Below are 17,695 nucleotides of genomic sequence, written 5' to 3'. Positions count from 1 at the left end.
ATTTATTGTGTTTTCCATCTTCCCATTCTTTACTTTGAGGACCATAATGCTGTGGGTGTGGCTTCCACTAAACACAGCTCTACACCCCACTTTGGATTTCAGATCTTACCAATGTGGGCTGGTTCTTCTGATTCCAGATGGGGCACTCGTGGGATATATACCACCTCACATGCACTGAAATGGGGTCTTGGGTGTTCCATGATGGGAATGAGATTCACTGGATGAGTGTATTTTATAATCAAAACTCAGTGAATGAGACATTTAAAATTTCTGCTTTTTAACATATGTAAAATTATGTTAATAAAAATGCTACAAATAGTCTCACTGTGGTATTTGAATTGGATTTGGAGTAAATATAACATGATTACAGTTGATATAAGATTGGCATAGCCAGTTGAATTGAAAACATAATATATGCATTCCCAGAAAGTTTCTGACCCGGTGCTCCCTTAAGTATCTTATTATACCATACCAATGTACTTGGGTACAGTGTACAATATCTCATATTCATGTATTATCTCCTTTATACTCCCTAGGCTTACTTCCTTTACTTATGCTTTATTGTTTTTATGAATTGGGAGTGCTCCAATAACTGAAGGTCATTTTAGCAAAGGCATCTTTTAATACCCATTCTAAGTACTGAGACATTTTTACAAGCTGGCTATTGCCAAAAGTTCATCTTTGAGAAAAAACTAAATTTGAATTAACCTTAGATTAAATGAACCAAGGCTTGTTTTAATATTTTTTTCCCTGTCTTTGAATATCCAGTGAAATTTTCAAAGTATTCTTCATAAAATCCTCACTGGGATTTGTTCCATTTCACATATGACTAAAATATGTATGTTCCCTTTATTCAGCTGACTGTAAATTTTCATCATGATTGAGAATATTCCTGTAATCAATCTACTTTATGGAGTTTTATACAAATTGATGGAAAAGCAGATTTACTAGATATTTTTAGTATAATCTCTATCTTCTGCACTAACCATATTATTATTAATAGACCTGTTATTTTGTATCTTTATTTTCTCACTTCTGGACCAAGAAGTTGGTATGAAATTGAATTTTGACAAGTGATCACCACATCAATTCTTTAAAAATGTTTTTCTCTGATGTGTAATAGACTGTGACCTACCATCATCTTGAAATGTCATCATATTTCCAAAATATGACAAAATAATAATGTGGAAATGCCAAATTTAGTAATTTAAAATATGCTATGAAAAGTGAATGATATCAACAATAGCTTATCTAAGAACTAGTTTATGCATTTCCACATCATTTCATAAGAAAATCTCCCAACTTTGTTTTTCAGGGAGGATCATGGCAACACCTAGACACTTCTTGTTATTTAAAAATAGTCAAATGCTGAGTTTCCCTTAACCCACGTATAAATGTTTTTCTCAAAGTAATTAATTCTGTTTAGTATAATTAATTCAGTATTAGTATTATCTGTGCAGTGGTGTAAAAAAATAACTAGTTTCTGTTTTCAGTGTATTCTCAATATCATAATATATACATGCAAAATGATTATTTAGAAGTCCAAGACCATTTATAGTTTAAACATCAAAAATGACTGTTCTCTGGTACTTTCAGAGGGATAAAAAGCTTTTTATAATTTGTGATGTCCAATAATATAGTCACTAGTCACAAGCAGTTGTTTAAATTAACATAAAAAATAAATTTTAAACTACATTTCAAAGTTTTAGGACTCTAACTACCATGTTGGACAGAAAAGATGTAGAACACACAAAAAAGAATTCAAAATATTCTTATGGACAATGCTCTCTGAGTCGAAGCTGCACTTCATGAATCTTTTGGTGTTAGACTGCTTCTTGGAAGATAACTTAATTGAATAGTGGAAACTTGTACATCTTTATCCTGACAGAGCACTGTGATTAAACTATCTGTACATAGAATTGAACTGTTAACTGTGATATTTTTTATTTCTATCAATAAATGAGAACTGGAATACAGTGATTATTGATTGAATAAGCCTTTAAAATATAGTGGCCTTAGTGACCAAAGAAAAAATATAAGATAATTATTCAAAGGTGATAAATATTTACCAAATACATCCTCCTGGTTATTTCAGGATTTGTATCAGGCATATATGAGGCAAAGATATTAGCAAGAAAAAAATGCAGTCCAGTCTACAAAGACTTAAATAACTAGGGGCAGGTCATAAGGATTGAGCAAATACTGGGTCACAAAACAAATTTCAACAAGTACATTAAGATTGAAACCATACTAAGTATCTTCTCTGGCTATGAAGATTTCAAATTATTAACTACAAAATAAAAAGATATGATAGCCTATTATGGGGAAAAAGAGCAACATGCTACTGAAAGACCACAAGGTTAATCAGAAAATCAAAGAAGAAATAAAATTATATACCTTGGAACAAATGACATTGGGGATACAACTTTCAGAACATATAGGAGACAGATAAACATCAGGAAACAAGAAAGAACCCAAATAAACAGCCTAACCTTCCCAGAAAAAAAACAATTTAAAAAAAAAGGTCAGTAGAAGAAAGGGAATAATAAAAATTAGGCCGAAATATATGAAATGGGAATTTAAAAAAAAAAAGGCAGCCCCGAAAGTTCAATAAAATAATTTTAAAAAAATGGTTCTTGTAAAGAATAAACAAAATAAAAATACTCTAGCCAGGACCATGAAGAAAAAGAGGGGAAAAGTCATAAATAGGATCATAAATGAAGCAGAAGAAATAACAGACTTAGCAGAAATCAGGTGGTTAGAGATTACTGTGAAAACAAATTCAAAAATCTAGGTGAGATGGACAAATTCTAAGAACTACACCATGAGTCATGACTGAAATGAAAGGAAAAAATAAAATTTGAACAATCAAGTTATCATTATTTGCAGATGATATGATAATATAGAGAGAAAATTCTAACAAATCCAAAAGACAAAAATTGGAAAAATAAATCAGTCTAGTAAAGTCTCAGGTTACAAAATCAATACACAAACATCAGTAGCCTTCTTATTTGCAAACAATAAGCCTGAGGAGAAAGAAAACTGCCCCATTTATAATTGTACTGCCTAAAAATTAAATTCCTATAAATAATTCCTAACAAAGGAATTGAAAGACCCAACCACAGAAATGTATTTGTGTGTGTGTGTTAAAGAAAATAGAAGAAATGGAAAGGCATTCCCTGATCATTAATCAGAAAAATCAACACTACTAAAGTTGTGCCCACCTTACCCAAAGCACTTTACAGGCTTAATGTAATTTCAATAAAAATCTCACTGGCATTCTTCAAAGAAATGAAACAGACACTGCTGAAATTCATCTTAGAAGCACAAGAAATGCCAAATGCCCAAAGTACTGACTAAAAAATGGAAGAATCATTGTATACTTCCAAGCTTCAAATTATACTACCAAGCCAGATGAAGAAAAAAAAAGCATGGTTTTGAGATAGAAACAGACATACAGACCAAAGAAATATAAATTGAAAGTCCAGAAATAAACAGTCAAAACAACTATAAAAAAAAAAAAAAGAATAGAGGATATACACCAAAACAAGGAAATTCTCTTCAATAAATGGTGCAGGGAAGACTGGATTGTCACATATAAAAGAACTAAACTAGATTACTTTCTGACACCATATACAAAAGTCAACTCAAATTGGAATCCATCCAAGAGAAATACTGTCCCCCCAAAAGCAACATCAAATTAATAAATATAAATGGTGGCTTTTGACCCAACATTTATATTTTTTAATTTGATGTTGCTTTGGTGGGGGAGCTATAACATTTTTCCTATTTCCATAGCAATGTTTGACAGTATACTTTTTGAAGTTTTCAACCAGCCAATGGATATGAAATGTCATCCAACTAATAGATATACAGTAGAAGGGCACCACTTTTTTATATTGTACTCACCAAACCACTTTTTCACATGCATATTGGACATGTACATATGTCTCATTTTAAATTGGCTCTTCAGTTGCTTTATTTATTTTTCCTTTGTATACTCTATTCTTGCTAGAGAAGCACCTTTCCAATTATAATATAAACTGTTTATCCTCTGTATCCAAATTAGACAATTCTGTTGGTTTTCTGTATTTTTAGTGTATGTATCTTTTGACATATAAAGTTATTAAAAGTTATTTTAAAAAAATGTGCTTCCCCTATATTTTTTAGGATTTCATATATTGGCTATAAAGCCCTTCCTTTATTTATTTACAAGGCTTTACTCTTTCTTATGGGGCTTTTATTATTTTATTTTGAGTTGTTTAGTCTAACTGGAAATTGTTTTTATTTAAAGTAAGAAAAAGCGTTGAATTCATTTTCTTCTCAACAGGTTACCAATTATGTTATAATTTATCAATAAATTAACCAAAGTTTTAGAGAAGCAATCCAAAACAACACTCCACCAGACAAAAAGAAAATAATCCGAAATAATATTAAGTGTAAAAAATAGTTATATGCTATTGTGCTTTAACATAAAATGATGAAAATAGCCAGTTATTTTAAATTAAGGTTTTCTATATTATTTCTTATCACAAAATATTTAAACAAAACTAGGATTAACTGTCAAGTGGTAGTAACTGACACTAGTACTAATTAAACAAAATTCATAGAATAAAAAATATAATACCATTCTATAAAACATTTAAATTTTGAAGCTAGTATTTATGACACATAAATATATGACTATTTATATTTATATTGTTTTTATATTTACAATAATACTTCTTAGAATTATTTGCAAAATTCAGGAAACTTCTATAATTTTGTAGTAAAACTGAAAATCATCAAACATAAAGTCCACTTTGCTTTAAAATTGTACCCCTAGTAAGACCACATTACAATGATTTTAGTGTCATAACAATGTAGTGATATCAAGCTAAACATATTCAACAAAAGTGTTTGAGAATGAAACAAACTAAGTATTTTCTTATTAATAACCTTACAGAAATTAGTTACTTAACCTTACAGAAATTAGTTTCCAGCTCTCCGAATAGGTGTTCATACTGTGATTCTATTTTTTAAAGATTTATTTTATTTACTTATGCATACAAGAACTATGGTATAGGCCAGAGATGAGAGGATTTACCAGAGAGTGTGGGTAGCAGAACAGGCAGATTGACTGAAGTACACTGCTGAAGGGAGCAGTGGCCTAGATAAGAGAGGTTTGCTTTGCCATATGTTTCTACTCCCTGGCCTGGGATTGAATTCAGGCTTCAGTGGCTGCAGATAGCTTCATAGAGCTGAGATTTAACCCTTTGCACCACCTGGGAGGAGGCCCCGCACCATGATTATAAATGCTTACTTTAAAGACCTTTTTTTTTTTTTTGATCAAACATAAACTTTGTATCATCAATCCATTATATTGGCCAAATATGGCCAACATGCCCACCATTTTAAGCTCTCTGAAGTACAGTGAGTATCATTGAAGGCAAAGCTCTCTTTCTTAGGAAAATGATTTTAAAACAAAAGGGCCATTTGAATTTGTGAAATCAATGCTGGATTTCAAAGAATCTAGTTTTAGTTAAAAACTACCTAGAAAATAAAAGTCCTCTCTAACTTGACTGTCCTTCTGGTACCTTTTTTGGAGGTTTCTGAAGTAGTTGCTGCTTTTTGTTTTTTGTTTTTTTATGTGCTGTTTACACAATGGGCTTTTGTCATAATTTACACACAAAATTTAAAAGTCAGATGTAATCACTTTATCATCTTTTCCCAGGAAAACTATGGTTTCTTTAAAAGTTATCGAACAAGTTTGGAAAACTCTTGTATGCATTTTTAATGTACTATCTTTCCCATTGTTATCTCCAGTATATTTCCAAATTGTAAGTAAGTTCTTGTCCCACACTGAAAATATCATTTGCTTGTATTCCAACATTTGTATGATGAATAGCTATCATCATCTGAGAATATTATCTTCTCATATTACTGCGGAAAATAATTCTCATTTAAAAAATATTTCTTATTAAGTTTTGTGGAACACATTTTTAAGAAACTTAAAAGTGACCAAGTAATTTTCATCTCAGAAGCTCCTACTGCTCAGGTAAGAAAACCATATACCCCAGTTTATCCATTGAATGAAACGTGCCAAATTTTACTTTGGCAATATTTGCAGAATGCAGGTATGTGATCAAAGGCTTTGTATTTAGTCAAAGTATCAGTAGACTTTGGTTTTCTGCAAATTATGAGTTGTAGAATATATAGTTGATGGTAATCAAGGCAATGATTTGAAACTACCTTTCTAAATTAAAATATGTAGGAACCTGCAAGCTCATTTTTTGCTGTCATTATGTGACACAAACCTACTACAGAAAACATGACCATATGGGTAAACTCTGAATCTGCAGTATGCTATCAATAACCTATTCACCTGTTGTCAAGGTTTCCTCCTTTTTTTTTTTTTTTCCCCACAACACATTTTCAGAATCAGGAAAAATAAATTTAGTCAGTCTCAAATAGCTGTCAAGGAATAAAACAATAACATCTATTTGTTCATGTGGTATCCCCAAACTAACTCAGCAACTGCTGTTTTCAAGTGTTGGTATCTTTTGGAAGACTTGAAAACTTCTGATTTAGAAGCATTGCCTGACTCAACCCCAGTTTGCAAGAATCCATCTATGCATGTTTTCACAAGAATACTTTCATTTCTTTTTCAACCAAGCTTATTTCCAAGTTACTTTCTTGGTACTATGCATTATTCTATTTTGATTATTTATCTCCCTAACACAATCATATGTATCTTTTCATCTGTAATAAGGAAACAGTCATTCTGCCTTTTTTTTTTCATTGATATCTGAGTTTTGCTGGTATTAATATAGTAATCATTCTCATTTTCATCATTTGAACTTCTTAAAATAATAATCACTATTTACAATGTTAAAAATTAGGAGCTCTTGGCCCTCCCTGGTGGCGCAGCGGGTTAAAGCACTGCACTGAGAAGCTAGGGCCACTTCCGCATGAGTTCGATTCCCGCCTGCCCCGGAGGAGACCACATGGCGTGGCATACCTCTCCTGACCCGCTCGCTGCTCCCCTCAGCAGTGTACTTCGTCGATCTGCCTGTTCTGCTCCCCACTCTGTCTCTGGTGAAGCCTCTCACCGCCCCTGAGCCTCTGGCCTGTACCCCAGTTCTGTATGTACAAATAAATAAATCTTTTAAAAAAAAAAAATTAGGAGCTCTCTACCCATGGTGCAAGGGGAGAGATTAAAGTACAGCACTAGAAAGCTATCCGCAGCCTCTGCAGCATTTCAATCTCCTGCCAAGGTGACCCACAGGGTGAGGCAGACCTCTCCTGACCAACCCACTGCTCCCCTCAGCAGTGCATTTCTGATCTGCCTGTTCTGCTCCCCACCCTATCTCTGATGAATCCTCTCACCTCCCTGCCTCCTGCACCTCTGGCCTTACCCCAGTTCTTATATGCATAAAAATAAAATCTTTTAAAAATGTAATTATCATCTTGATATAAAAACAACAGTTAATAGACAAAGGATTGTTAATACTCACAACTGCCATGCAATTAAGTCTCAGCATTCAAAATGACACACTAGATGCCTCGATGTGTCAGTTGGAAGTCATAGTTACCAACAACAGCAGTCAGATCTGGGCGGGGGAGAGAGGGAATGTGGGTAGTAACAGCAACTGCAGAAGGCAGATAACCATGTTATAGCAATCTGTGAAATAAAACTCTTTCAACCCCTCCTTTTTTCAAGCTCCAGTAAGGACTTTATATTCCCTATCCCTCACCTCCCCAGCCTTCTTCATCCTTTACTTGGAGTGTATGTCTTCCAGAAAGGTTTCCCTGACATAGGACTTGCAGTGCTACAAAGGTGGCATCTGAAACAAATAATTTCACCCTAGTTTGATTTTACAGGACATTTTTGAGTTTACAAGATACTTTTGAGCCTTTTTTGTCTGTTTAATTCATTTTTCTAATTTTTTGATTGAGAAATTGAGGACTACTTGTTAGTTTGAAAGTATATAGCTCCCTTTCCATTCATAATTAAAAGTGGTCAAGAGAGCTGTTCCTTTAAAATTGTAGTATTTTATAATAAAAAGAAATGTAATGTTAATATCACCCTGATGCTATTTCCCTGGATGTATTCCAGTTGTTCTGATTCAACTCATTATATAAAGTGCTACATTCCTTTGTCATCTCATGGGACTTGGGTCTCATTGTTAGATTATGTTCGGGATTGGCAGTCTTGTAATTTTTTTCTACATTGCACTACCAATGGAGAGAAAATTCAAGTCCCCTTTCTGAGGCACCTGGAAGGAAACAGTACTGGGAGACATCAGGTTATGGAGATTTCTATACATCTGTTTAACTCCTCCCTGGCTAGAGACAGAACAAGACAGCAGAATAGACATATCTGGGAGTTAAGGGGGGACGTCTAAGGAAGAAGAGAATCAGGACTTGAGGATTTCACATCTCTGAACTGAGGACTCCCCCAATCTTTGTTTCTGCATACTCTTCTTTAGAGATTCCACTGATTTTCTAAGGCACTCATACAGCTTGAAGGGGAGTATTATCAGCGCTTTCACATCTGCAGTTACCCAGAACTCTAAGCCTTACTGACCTTCTAACTTCTAAACCTTAATAGCAGTTAATATCAAGGAAAGGATGTCAGTGGAGGGTGCATAAATTGTGTCCAGGGTTTCACAATCCCAGAATGCCTTAAAACTTTAAAAATATTTAGTATTTTAATAGTCTCCGCAAAGAAAGGCAAAAAATAAAATTTAGAACTAGGAATACTACTTCTTTTCTAGAATAAGTGATATTTTACAAGTTAGCTGAATTTTTAAAACACTTTCATATGTTCCTTGTGAAAAGTTGGGCTTCATGATGATTATCTCAGATCACAAACTTAAATTCAATAAATTCAAAATAATAGCAGATAAAATGTGGTAGGTCAACAATTAAGGGGGTAAACAAAGCCACATATATTTTAAGTGTCAGTGTAAGCACTGAAATATGGATTTGTGCATGATTCATTGTGTTGGATAATTCAGAAGAGCTGATGAATGATGCTAAATTATTAATTTTCCCAAAGTGGGAGAGGCCACCACCTAGAGCCACATATTATAAATATTAAAGTCATTCCATCTTAAGGAATTATGTGAGCAATAAATTATAAGGACCAGAGTGGATCAATTCTGGGTTAATCATAACTCTTTGCACTGGTAATTCACAATCACTTTATCCCTCACTGACCATTAGATTAAATCTTTAAAAAGTTGTGGCATAGTGTGCAGGGTTAGAACTTGTTTCTTCCACATTGTTCTCTGATTTTTTCATTTTAAATTTGATAAGTAATAACAAATTTTCATCCTGCAATATTTATTTTCATTCTATAAATTTCTACTTTAGCTTCAATCCTGAAAGTCAGAAATGTTCTATATCAACAGTCATAAAATCTGCAGGGTTGAAAAGCTCAGAATCCTATAAATTAGAGATTCCAATGAGTTTGACAATTAAGCCACCTGATCTTAAAAATGTCAGCTTTTCTTAATCTTAATGGTATGTTGACATAGCATCAAAAAAGTTATGTTCCTTTCACTACTCTTTCCACATAATATGCTGTATTATTTTTATTTACAACATATTATTTCTCAAATAACACATATATAAATAGGTCTTGAAGTCAAAAGCTACCATCATGCACACATTTTTCTTTTGAAAAACATTCCTCAGAATTTAATGGCATTAAAATGAAAGAAAGAAAGAAAGAAAAGCATGGAAGATGGCCTTAAGCTCAATTACCACATCTTCCCCTAATAAATGGCATGACGGAACAATCTCTACTACAGCATCAGTGAAATAGGTATTACAGCCGCCTCAGTATTGGTTATTATTGGCTGCCTCACTGTGTTAGAAAGAAAAAATGCACTTATCTGAAAGGGCATTTTTTTAATATTTATTTATTTACATAATTTTCATTTTGTGCCTTTTTTCATCTCAGTTGTCATCCCCATGGACTTCCCACAACCACTTCACCCATGTGCCATCACCATAGTCCTGTATGCTCTTCCCACCTCAGTTTAGATCCTATTTCCCTCTCCCTCCCACTCCCTGGTAAAATGTCCTTAATTTATAGTTGTTCGTTGTTTTTCATTTTTACTTTCTTACAATTGCTTTCTTTTTTTTTTCTCCTGATGCCTTACCACCCCTGCTATGCGTAAAACCATCTGGTATTTTTCTTTTTCTGAAAGAGCATTTTTAAAAATGAAAATACTTTATGAATATTGGATATTACCAATATGGAGGGAAAATGGAGGCTAAGGAAAGCTATTTCTTCTTCAGTGAGGCAAAGTTTTTCCATACTTACTCTTTGGCTTACATGTCATTATTTCCATAATTATGCTCACTGATTTTTCTATATAAAAAAGAATTGTTACTGCTGCCTCTCTGGAGATATATATTCTGAAGTTAGTTTTTAAGAAATTTTCTAAGTTAAAGATTTGCATGAGAAAAAATATTGGTTTTCAATAAAACCAAAGCACTGTGGTAACAGGTAGTGGTAAGTTTATTTTTTGTGTGGTGTGGGCTACTACAGTTATTATAGGGAACTGATGCTTAGTGAAATGAAAAGTGCTTTCAGCATTAGATCATGATGGAGATGTCAAGACGGGCACACAGAACAAGCGTGATCTACAAGGAAGAGGGAGATGACATAATGTAGAACATGGTGAGGAGCACAGGTGTGCGTTTTCAAAATACATTTTTTTACCCTTCACTTTTCTTGGCAAGAAATGCAAATATTTGAGAACATAACATTGACTGTTTACAGTTCTCCTCCTGACAGATGGAAAATTGAAGAAAATTCGAAGGTTAAGAGCATGCAGTAACAAAATGGTCTCCAAAGAATATCTATGTTTAATCAGTGAGACACTAAAGATAAGGAGCTTGATTTTTTTTTTTTTCTTGTACAACTGTTTCACTGCCAGAATACTTAGGCAGGCTGTTCTGATTACTTCTCTTTTCTTTAAACCACTTTAGAAGTACAAACTTATTTTATGGCACATACCATTACATGGTTTGCCTTGTCTTACTAGCTATCTAGGATCTGACTATCTCCACTAATGACTTGTTAAAAGCCTGAGGACAGTGGTCCTTCAGGGTCACCCACATTATTGTCAGAATCTTAAAATGAATGCATAATGATCAGTAGTGAAACAGAATTCAAGAAAAAATTGCTACAGCAACAGAATAATCCCCAGGTTCTAGTGTAATTGCAGCAGTGAAAAATTCATCATAGGCCACTGGCAACTGGGCATTATTATGAGGACATCGGTGTTGTGTGTCAATAGCTACCATGACCCATCAATCACCATAGCATGCTGGAATTTCTGCTTTGGGGAGCAGAGATGGATAATATGGGAAATAAAAGTCACTTTAGATTTTCTTCTTTTTCTCTCAAATACATCCAAATGCACTTTTGCCTTCTGTTTCAACTATCCTTCTGCTCCACTAGCATGGAATCCACTAGTAAATAAATCAGTGATCCATTACTCAGCGGCTGTCCAAAATGACCTCAACAGCAAAGGCTAGTTAAAAATGCATAAGTAATACCCATCACCTCATTGGGTTGGTCAAAAATTCCCTCATTATTTCATGAACAGGACTTCAGGTTGTGTCAATATTTTCTAGATAGCTTTAATTTGTTGCTTAAAAATCATACAAAAGACAGTCTTTGTATTTTTCACTAGACTTAAAAAGGTCTGTGATATTTTCAAAAGCTGAAATATTTTGGGTTACTATGCAACATTTCATTGGCCTTGCTATGGGCTATAATCATGCGGTTTTAATGGTTCTCTTTTTAAAAATGCATTCATTATTCTTTGTAACATAAGAATTATTAGAAACATGTATATAATGACTACGATAATGCTATTATACATTCAAGTACTGCTCTAGAGTGCACAAGCCAGGATACATTTCTAACAGCAAAACACTATGTCCCCTACTAGGCAGTGCCTTGAGGATTATTAAAGAAATTTCAAAGGGATCTTGCAGTCTAGAATGACAGTTTGAAGCAAGACGACAACAAAATTTAAAGTACATTATTAGAGAAATTTCCGAGGTCTCTACTATTTATGTCACTCAGTTATACCCAGGAAGTTAAAATCAGATATGGAAGTGAATGGTGAAGGGCTGCAGGTTATGCCAAGCCCAAAGCGTTCCATGTTGGCATATGATTTCTTTTGAGCTGTAGGCACTGTAAAAACCACAAACACAGGGAAGACTTACTCTGAATTCCCCTCGTTGGCTAAAAGATAAATTCTTCAGAAAGAATTCAATTGTGATAAATCCTCTCCCTGGGAGTTTCACCAGCCTAGGGAGAATGACTCCTACCATGGAAGAAAAGACTCACACTCAATTTTGACACAATACCATCATGCTGCCTATCTCTACTCTTAGAGGAGCCCAGCAATCCTCCCCTAAAAATCACTTGCTGTTCCTTAGATAACCTATAACCCTCTTTTCTTTCTATTTAATGATTTTAATCCTGAATTCTAAGCACATCCTTTAATGACATCTTTTTCCCAGAGTGTCTACCATGTATATTTGAGGTAAACATACCAGTAAACTTGGATTTATCTCTTATTAGTCTTTCTTTACAGAGATCTCAGCTACGAATCAGAAGGGTGAAAGTAAGATACTCCCCTCCTCCACAGTGAGTTGAGCAAAAGATCAGATAAAGGGAGAAAGGCCCTTTGGATAACCCTATAGGTGTGAACAATCAGAACCATCTAGCCAATTATTTTTCTCTCTTCCACATCAACAATCCAAAACTTTTGTCAGTTTTTATGATTCTGTCATGCTTCTTATATAAAAATTATTTCTGGCCCTCCCTTGTGGCGCAGCAGGTTAAAGCACAGCACTCAGAAGCTAAAGCTATTTCAGCACGAGTTTGATCCCCAGCCCTGGGGGTGACCCACATGGCATGGCAGACCTCTCCTGATCCACCTGTTGTTCCCCTTAGCAGTGTACTTCATCATTCAGCCTGTTCTGCTCCCCACTCTGTCTCTGGTGAATCCTTTCACCGCCTTTGTACCTCTGGCTTGTACCCCAGATTTCCAGATTGTCAGCTTTCAATATTTCTAAAATTCATATCCCCAAGCCATCAGTACTAAACATTCCAATGTAATAACTTTAGGTTTGTGTCAAGACTTTACATTTTTGTCAAATGTCTTTTGGCATCTGTTAAAATGATAATTAAAATTTTTATAAAGCACCAATAATACAATTTGTTACCCCAATAGCTTTTCTAATACTAAGTCAGTATTTTCACATCTTAAATAACTCTAAATTTTTGTTTTATTGTACCATTAACATTGATTTCCTGTTATTCTTTGGAGAATAAGAGAGATTTTATAATGTTTCTCATATAGTATATCAAGGTTATTTAGCTCTTTATGCTAGAGAAATTGCTACAGTACTTTCTCCCAGGAAATTATCAAAGTTGTTGATACTTTTAATTGTATTCTTGTAGAGTCATACATAGTATTCATTTTAGCCTATTTTTGAATATTTTAATTCATTTCCATTCTCCAACCTTACTTTTTAGCTGTATTCAGGTATAATTACCCCCAGAATGTACACTTTTAATGTGTACTACTTGATGTTTTGATATATGCATACATTGTAAAATGACCACAGCATATCTAATAAACATATCTATCTTATCATTTTTGTCATGACAGCACTTAAAAGACACTCAATAAACTTCAAATACATACCCTATCATTAACCATACTAATCATGCCATGCATTAAATATCAAGAATTCATTGATCTTGCATTAACTTTTTTTCTTTTGACCAATATTTCCAATTTTCCATACTTCTACTCTCCATTGTATTTTGTGCTTTAATGAATATGGCTGTTTTAGATTCCACATATAAGTAGTATTTGTCTTTCTGTGGCTAGTCCATGTAGCATAATGTCCTCTGCAGTCATAGTCATTATTGCAAATGGCATTTCATTCTTTCTTTTTAAAGGATGCATAATATGCAATCATATTTTCTTTATCCATTAATCTGTTGACATTTAGGTTGTTTCCATATCTTGGCTGTGTGAATAATCTTGCAAAGGACATGGGAGTGCAAATATCTCTATAAGATACTGATTTTATTTCCTTTGAATATATACCCAGAAATGGAATTGCTAGATAAGGTAGTTCTATTTTTAATTTTTTGAGGATCCTCTATTAGCTGTAGTGATTTACATTTCCAAAGATAGTATAAAAGGTTTTCCTTTCTTCTACATCCTTGCAAATTCTTGTTATGGCATTTTTTATAATAGCCATTCTAACAAGTTTGAAATGAGATCTGATTATGATTTTGACTCGCATTTCCTTGATGATTAGTGTTATTGAGATTTTTCATGCATCTTTCAGCCCTTTCTATGTCTTCTTTCGATAATTGCACTTTTCCCATTTTAATCAAGTTTGTATATGTGTGTGTGTTTTTCTTGGGTTGTAAGAATGCCTTATATACTAGTCTCATATTTGCAAATATTTTTCCTATTTTATAGCTTGACTTTTTAACTGTTGATTATTTCACTTGCTTTATAGAAGCTTCTTAGTTTTGATGAAATCTATTTGCCTATTTTTGTTTTTGTTGCCTGTGGTTCTGTCATGTCATATTCAAATTACACCCCCTACATTTTCTTCTAGGGTGTTTATACATTTCATATCTTATGACTTCAGTTTTTAATCCATACTGAATTTGTTTGAGATAGAGGTCCAATCTTCTGTATGTGAATATTCAGTTTTAACAATAGCATTTAATGAAGTGACTATAGTTTCCCATTGTGTATTCTTGGTATTCCTTCGAATGAACAATTCACTAGAAATTTGTGGATTTATATGTGGGATCTTTATTTTGTTTTACAGTGATCTATATTGTGGATTCAAATCAGGCCCAAACTTTTTTTTTGTTTGTTTAAGAAAGTGCTGATAACATTATAAAAGTTTCAGGTAGACAGAATTTTAACTTGACATCTTTACATTCTAAATTGTGATAATATCCAAAATGTTCTACACATTCAATCCCTTTTATCCATTTAACCTAATATCAACCCATTTTCCCTTGTGAAACATCAATGGAACTGTAGGGGTTATCTTAAGTGATATAACTTCAAAAGACAGACAACTACTGTAATTCACTATGTCAAATATGAAGAAACAAAGCAAGGTGATAAATAAAGCACACTCTTGAGTAGAGAGAATAGATTGATCGTTACCAGGAAGTTTATATCTCATTTGATATTCATTGTTTTGTAATATATTTTCTAATCAGAGAATATGATTTTTCCCTTCTTGCTCAAGATTGCTTTGGTTAGTTTTTGTCTTTTTTTTTTTCTTGTAATTACATATGAATTTTGTGTTTTTTATTTCTGTTAAAGAATGTCATTGGCATTTTGATATATATTGCACTGAATATGTGGATCCCTTTGTGTAGTATGGACATTTTAATGATATTAAATCTTTCAAGCTTTTAACTTATGTGTGAATTTAATTGTTTATCACTGTTCAGTGTACAAAGTTTTCTTTACTTTGGTTCATTTTCTCCTACATATTTTATACTCTAGTTGCTATTATAAATTGGGATTCTTTCTTAATTTCCTTTTGTGATACTTCATGGTTTCTGACACTAATGATTTTGTGTCATAAAACTTCATTGAATTTTTCTATAAATTTTAACCCTTTAATTTTAGTCTGTAGGATTTTCTTCACTTATGATTACATCATAGGTTTTTCTTCACTTATGATTACATCCTCACATATGATTACATCATAAGCCATAATTTCAAGCCTTCCTTTACTGTTTGGATTATTTTATTTCCTTTTATTTTCTAATACCACATGGCTGGAATTCACTATGTACTATGTTGAATGAAATGGTGGGAGTAAACATCCTTGCTGTTTACTTTTATAGATCTGGAACTAAGCTCACAGTGAGGCAGGGGTGTTTAGGGACTCCAGCCAGTAGCACAGATGGCTAGTCTGTCACTGGGATACAGGCCTTCTCAATCTTGGTCTCCACCAGAGACCAGAGTTTTACAATCTGGATCCCAACATCCCATGAAGTAGTTTTGTTTATAATTGACTACCAAACTGTTGTTTTTGTTAGAGGATGAAGGTAGGATATCTCTTCCTGGTCCCTGATATTGTTGACATTAGTGCCTCTACTTATATTTATATATTTTTTCTTTTTTACCTAATCAGATTTACTAGTAAATGACTTACCTCTAAATGAAAAATGAATATTTAATTTCATTATTAATTGTTTATTTTATGAAATCTTTATAAATTAACTTCATTGGTTTTAATTTTTCGTAAGTTTATGAATAGGGATTTGAGTGAATAATGAAGGGAAAATGATAACTACTAAACTGTATTGTAAACAACTCAGAATAATGTTGTGTTCTCTTAATAATAATAATAAGAGTACATAATATGCTGGTGCGAATCGTACTGAACTACAACCTGAAAGAAGAAAGCATGCATTGTACAAAAATGTTCAGATACATACATGCATGTGTAGTATGTATGTGTGTGTATATAATTAAATTTTAAAAGGCTATATACTGATTAATTCTTTCTTTACCATGCCCTCCAAGACTGGTTGCATTGTTATCACAGGTTATACATACCAAAAGATTAATTTACAGGTACAAGGGATATTGCCAGAGGGGCAGCTTAGGTCTTTTGCTTCACTTCACTGTGAGCTGTACTTCAGTATTGATTTAGAATATAGGCTGTTGACAAGAATATAATTCCACCCTGGATGGATGCAAAAATCTACCAGACTTAAAATTATGCCAATATCTCATAGCAACACAAAATCATAACTCACAGCAACCCAGAGAGACAGACTTGTTATAAGAATGATAGCACTCAGAGAAACTCAAAGTCATGGCTTCCTTCTATTCATTCATTGTGCTCTTGGCCCAGGTGACTTTTACTACATAGGGGTTATTTTACCCCTAAGGACATAAGCAATATTGCCTAAAACATACTATTTTTCACATTTCCAGGAGAACAAATCTGTCAACTAACAAAAAGCCAAATTATCATTTAGAATATCTAGTTTAGAACTAGGTATCTAGTTCTAAATACAGATTCTATCAAATTTTGCACAATTAACTATCTACTATGTAAAAGATTTGTCCTCTCTATACAACTTAAATTTCTTAACTGAGGGCCCTCCCTGGTGGCGCAGCGGGTTAAAGCACTGCACTAAGAAGCTGAAGCCACTTCCTCATGAGTTCGATCCCCGCCTGCCCCAGAGGAGATCCACACGGTGTGGCAGACCTCTGCTGGCCCGCCCGCTGCTCCCCTCAGCAGTGTACTGCATTGATCTGCCTGCTCTGCTCCCCAATCTGTCTCTAGTGAATCCTCTCACCCTCCGCATCTCTGGCCTGTACCCCAGTTCTGTGTAAATGAATAAATAAATCTTTAAAAAAATATTTCTTAACTGAAATACTTGTTTGTCTTTTGTTTTCCATATCTTCACAGGTAAAATATGGAAATTATGCTTTTGTATGGGATGCAGCTGTATTGGAGTATGTAGCAATCAATGACCCAGATTGTTCCTTTTACACCATTGGAAATACTGTTGCAGACCGGGGATATGGCATTGCATTGCAACATGGCAGCCCTTACCGAGATGTCTTTTCACAAAGGTAAGATTTCT

At 33.7% G+C, this 17,695-nt stretch overlaps 1 protein-coding gene across 2 annotated transcripts in view; it reads left to right on the top strand.

Moving 5' to 3' along the window:
- Positions 1 to 17,695, top strand: part of GRID2 (glutamate receptor, ionotropic, delta 2) — a 1,454,036-nt gene that overhangs the window by 1,286,088 nt on the left and 150,253 nt on the right. For both annotated transcript variants that reach the window (XM_004681119.2, XM_004681118.2), the window contains one exon: positions 17,518 to 17,684. In XM_004681119.2, coding sequence (XP_004681176.1) covers positions 17,518 to 17,684 — 167 coding nt within the window. The remainder of the gene's footprint in view (positions 1 to 17,517; positions 17,685 to 17,695) is intronic.

This window comes from Condylura cristata, unplaced genomic scaffold (genome assembly GCF_000260355.1).
Source record: "Condylura cristata isolate star-nosed mole 26May11 unplaced genomic scaffold, ConCri1.0 scaffold00012, whole genome shotgun sequence".
Classification (NCBI taxonomy): Eukaryota; Metazoa; Chordata; class Mammalia; order Eulipotyphla; family Talpidae; genus Condylura; species Condylura cristata.
Note: the sequence above shows the minus strand (reverse complement) of the source record. Positions and strands in the feature narration are given on the sequence as shown.